This window comes from Mirounga angustirostris, unplaced genomic scaffold (genome assembly GCF_029215605.1).
Source record: "Mirounga angustirostris isolate CCGP_5_RB_7025 unplaced genomic scaffold, mMirAng1.0.hap1 SCAF_9, whole genome shotgun sequence".
Lineage (NCBI taxonomy): Eukaryota > Metazoa > Chordata > Mammalia > Carnivora > Phocidae > Mirounga > Mirounga angustirostris.
The window spans coordinates 69,955,096-69,958,766 of NW_026991717.1; the positions used below are offsets into that span (position 1 = coordinate 69,955,096).

Below are 3,671 nucleotides of genomic sequence, written 5' to 3' on the forward strand. Positions count from 1 at the left end.
GTATGTATCTTTTCTAATTTCTGCTTTCCTTGTGTCTTTCTCTCTTTTCATATTGTCTTCTATTTCCTCTCTTCCCTATTTCATTCTACCTCTCAGATTATCGCCAAGCTTCATGAAATTGAGTGTTAGGTGTAGGTTTGCGGAGAAAAGTTTCCTCCATCCCCAAGCAAGGTATATGTTGTAGAGGTTGGGGTGCCTCTGAATAGAGACTCTTAGTTATGGTTATTGTCAGTTTTGATATAAGAGATAAGAAAAGTTCTTTTCCATGTGTGCAATCTATTTCAAAGATGGTGGAAAAACAGTGTCAGAGTCACTGGTTCCTGAGTGTGGAGTGATTATTAACCAATGTTTCATTCTGGAAATATTTACTGACGTTTACACTTAGGAACTTCAGACAATAAAATAAAACTTTTGAGGCATTATGGTTAATAGCAAAAGACTACAGTTTGCAGATTAAGGTGTTTCCCACTCATATTTAAAAGGACACATCATGGGGGCACCTGGGTGGCTGAGGCGGTTAAAGGTTGGACTTTTGATTTTGGCTCAGATTGTGATCTTGGGTTCGTGGGATTGAGGCCTGTGTCAGGCTTGCACTCAGTGACGAGTCTGCTTGTCCCTCTCCCTCCCCCTTCTTGCTCTCTCTCTCTCAGATAAATAATAAAATCTTAAAAAAAAGGGACACATTACATTCCATCCTCTTCCTGAAATCCTTGACCTTACTGGATAATACTGTCCTTCCTTTGAATTTCTTTTTTTTTCTCACACATTCAGCAAATAATTTTCTGTACTGTTTGTATGGCATATATTGTATACTACCTTATATTGTAGATATTATGTGTGCAATTTATGTATTTCCAGTGGGTTTATTGAGTTTGTGACTTACAGAAGTTAGAAAAACAGAAACAAAAACAAAAACCCTGACCATTATGTACTGGAACTCTCAGGGAAAGCTTATTAAAAATAATTGAGAACATTTATTTGACTTTTGAGGACAGCAAACTATAGAGATATGTTTGTACATATCTTAAGTCTGGATAGAAGTCTTGCAGGGCCAGGTGTAGGTTCCAGGGGGAATTTTATTGAGTAGAGTGGCCAGTAGAGATCTCTGTATGATTTTGATAGTACTTTAAAAAATGGGAAGGTGTGGTTGATAAATCTGAGGAAATTATGCTAAGTGGAATAAGACAATCAAAAATAAATACTATGTGATTCCTCTTCTGTGAGGTTCCTAAAGTAGTCAAATCCAAAAAAACAGAAAGTAGGATGGTGGTTACCAGGGGCTGAGGGGAGGGGGAAAGGGAGTTGTTGTTTAATGGGTATTGACTTTCAGATTTACAAGATGAAGAAATTCTAGGGATCTTTTCTACCACAGATGAATATACTTAATAATACTGAACTGTACACTTCTGCAGGGTTTATATTGTAGATTTTCATGCTATATGGTTTTTACCACAATAAAAAAATGGGAAGATTCAGAAAAGCAATGAACCTGATGTGATGAAAAAGAATGAAATTCTATCTTCGATAAAGCCCATTTCTCCCCTTTTACTACTCTTGACTGGTTTTGGTGTTTTCTTATTCCCCAGTTTCATTGTCCCTAATCTCAATCTTCATCCTGTTCTACAGTGTGTTTCTCCTTAATTCATTCCTATCTCATGTTTCAGAAAACTTTCACTCCTAAATGGTAATCCATTGATTAATCAGTTTCCCCACAATCCTACTCTCTGAGTGTAAATTGTACAGAGAGAAGAAATGGACAATGATCATAAAAGGGGGATGAAATATGTTGATATGGGAAAGTAGCGTCAGATATAATTTGTATAACTATAATTTCCCTTTGTGGGTAATTAAATTTTATTTTCACCTACTGTCTCTTTTTCTTTTGTGAGCAAATATACCTTCTTGCTTGTATATTTTGTTTATTGTTACAGGCACCTGTGAAGCTTTTCTTCTTGCCAAATTCTCCTATTAATTTTAGGCAATGAGAGATTTTCCTGATAGTTCCAATTATAATATGATCTCCTGAGTTGTGCTTATGTCATCATCATTGTCATCATTATCATCATTACTTATGAAGTCTGAAGAACTGGATTACCAGGTAGTTCTCATTTGGAAAGCAACATAAATAATTAATACCACTATAATTCCTGAGAATCATAATTTCTTTCTCACATTGTTAGTTCTCATCATTTCAGTGGCAGCCCAGTTGGCTGGATCCATGGATGGAAGGAATCACTCGGTTGTGTCTGAGTTTGTGTTTCTGGGACTCACTCATTCATGGGAGGTCCAGCTTCTCCTCCTGGTGGTCTCCTCTGTGCTCTATGTGGCAAGCATGACTGGAAACATCCTCATTGTGTTTTCTGTAACCATCGATCCTCACTTACATTCCCCCATGTACTTCCTACTGGCCAGTCTCTCTTTCATTGACTTGGGGGCCTGCTCTGCCACCTCACCCAAGATGATTTATGATCTTTTCAGAAAGCACAAAGTTATCTCCTTTGGAGGCTGCATTGCCCAGATCTTCTTCATCCGCGTCATTGGTGGCGTGGAGATGGTGCTGCTTATTGCCATGGCCTTTGACAGATATGTTGCCATTTGTAAGCCTCTCCACTACTTGACCATCATGAGCCCGCGAATGTGCATTTTGTTTCTGGCTGCTGCTTGGGCCCTTGGCATTATTCACTCACTGTTCCAACTAGCATTTATTGTTAATTTACCCTTCTGTGGTCCTAATGTATTGGACAGCTTTTACTGTGACCTTCCTCGTCTCCTTAGACTAGCCTGTACAGATACCTACAGATTGCAGTTCATGGTGACTGTCAACAGTGGGTTTATCTGTGTTGGTTCTTTCTTCACACTCCTCATCTCCTACATCTTCATCCTGTTTACTGTTTGGAAACATTCCTCAGGTGGTTCATCCAAGGCCCTCTCCACTTTGTCAGCTCACATCACTGTGGTATTTTTTTTCTTTGGTCCAACCATGTTTATCTATACATGGCCACATCCCAATTCGCACATGGACAAATTTCTTGCTCTCTCTGATGCTGTTCTCACTCCTTTTTTAAATCCTGTCATCTACACATTCAGGAATAAAGAGATGAAGGCAGCAATGAAAAGAGCTTTCAGACCATTAGTGATTTTTAGAAAGATTTCATAAAAAATGCTGTAAAGGGACGCCTGGGTGGCTCAGTCGTTAAGCGTCTGCCTTCGGCTCAGGTCATGATCCCATGGTCATGCAGCCCCACATCGGGCTCCCTCCTCGGAGGGAAGCCTGCTCTCCCTCTTCCACTCCCCCTGCTTGTGTTCCCTCTCTCGCTGTGTCTCTCTCTATCAAATAAATAAATAAAATCTTTAAAAAAAAATGCTGTAAAGATTTTTATCGTGATCATCATGTAGCTTTTTTCTGGAATTTTAGAATTGGCTTCTTTAATGCATCTGCAGTTGATTTGAGTGTTACTGCACCCTTTAAGAATCTCCTCTTTCCTTAGAATAATGAAGACTTAGACAAATAAAACCTTAATTGAAAACTTACGTTGATTCATATGAAGTTGCACATATATGTGCTACTTATAATAATTTCTTTGCTTCACTTTTTTTGTTAAAGTTTTCAGTCTATCATTGTTTGTTCAGTTTATCTACATACTTTCTTATAATCTTTCTCTTGATGTATC

General features: G+C 38.4%; 1 protein-coding gene across 1 annotated transcript; it reads left to right on the forward strand.

The window, feature by feature from the left end:
* Positions 1-2,218: 2,218 nt before the first annotated feature.
* LOC135361476 (olfactory receptor 4F3/4F16/4F29-like) lies at positions 2,219-3,157 on the forward strand. The gene has a single exon (XM_064569685.1). It carries the CDS (start codon positions 2,219-2,221, stop codon positions 3,155-3,157), a length of 939 nt encoding a protein of 312 aa, XP_064425755.1.
* The last annotated feature ends 514 nt before the right edge of the window (positions 3,158-3,671 follow it).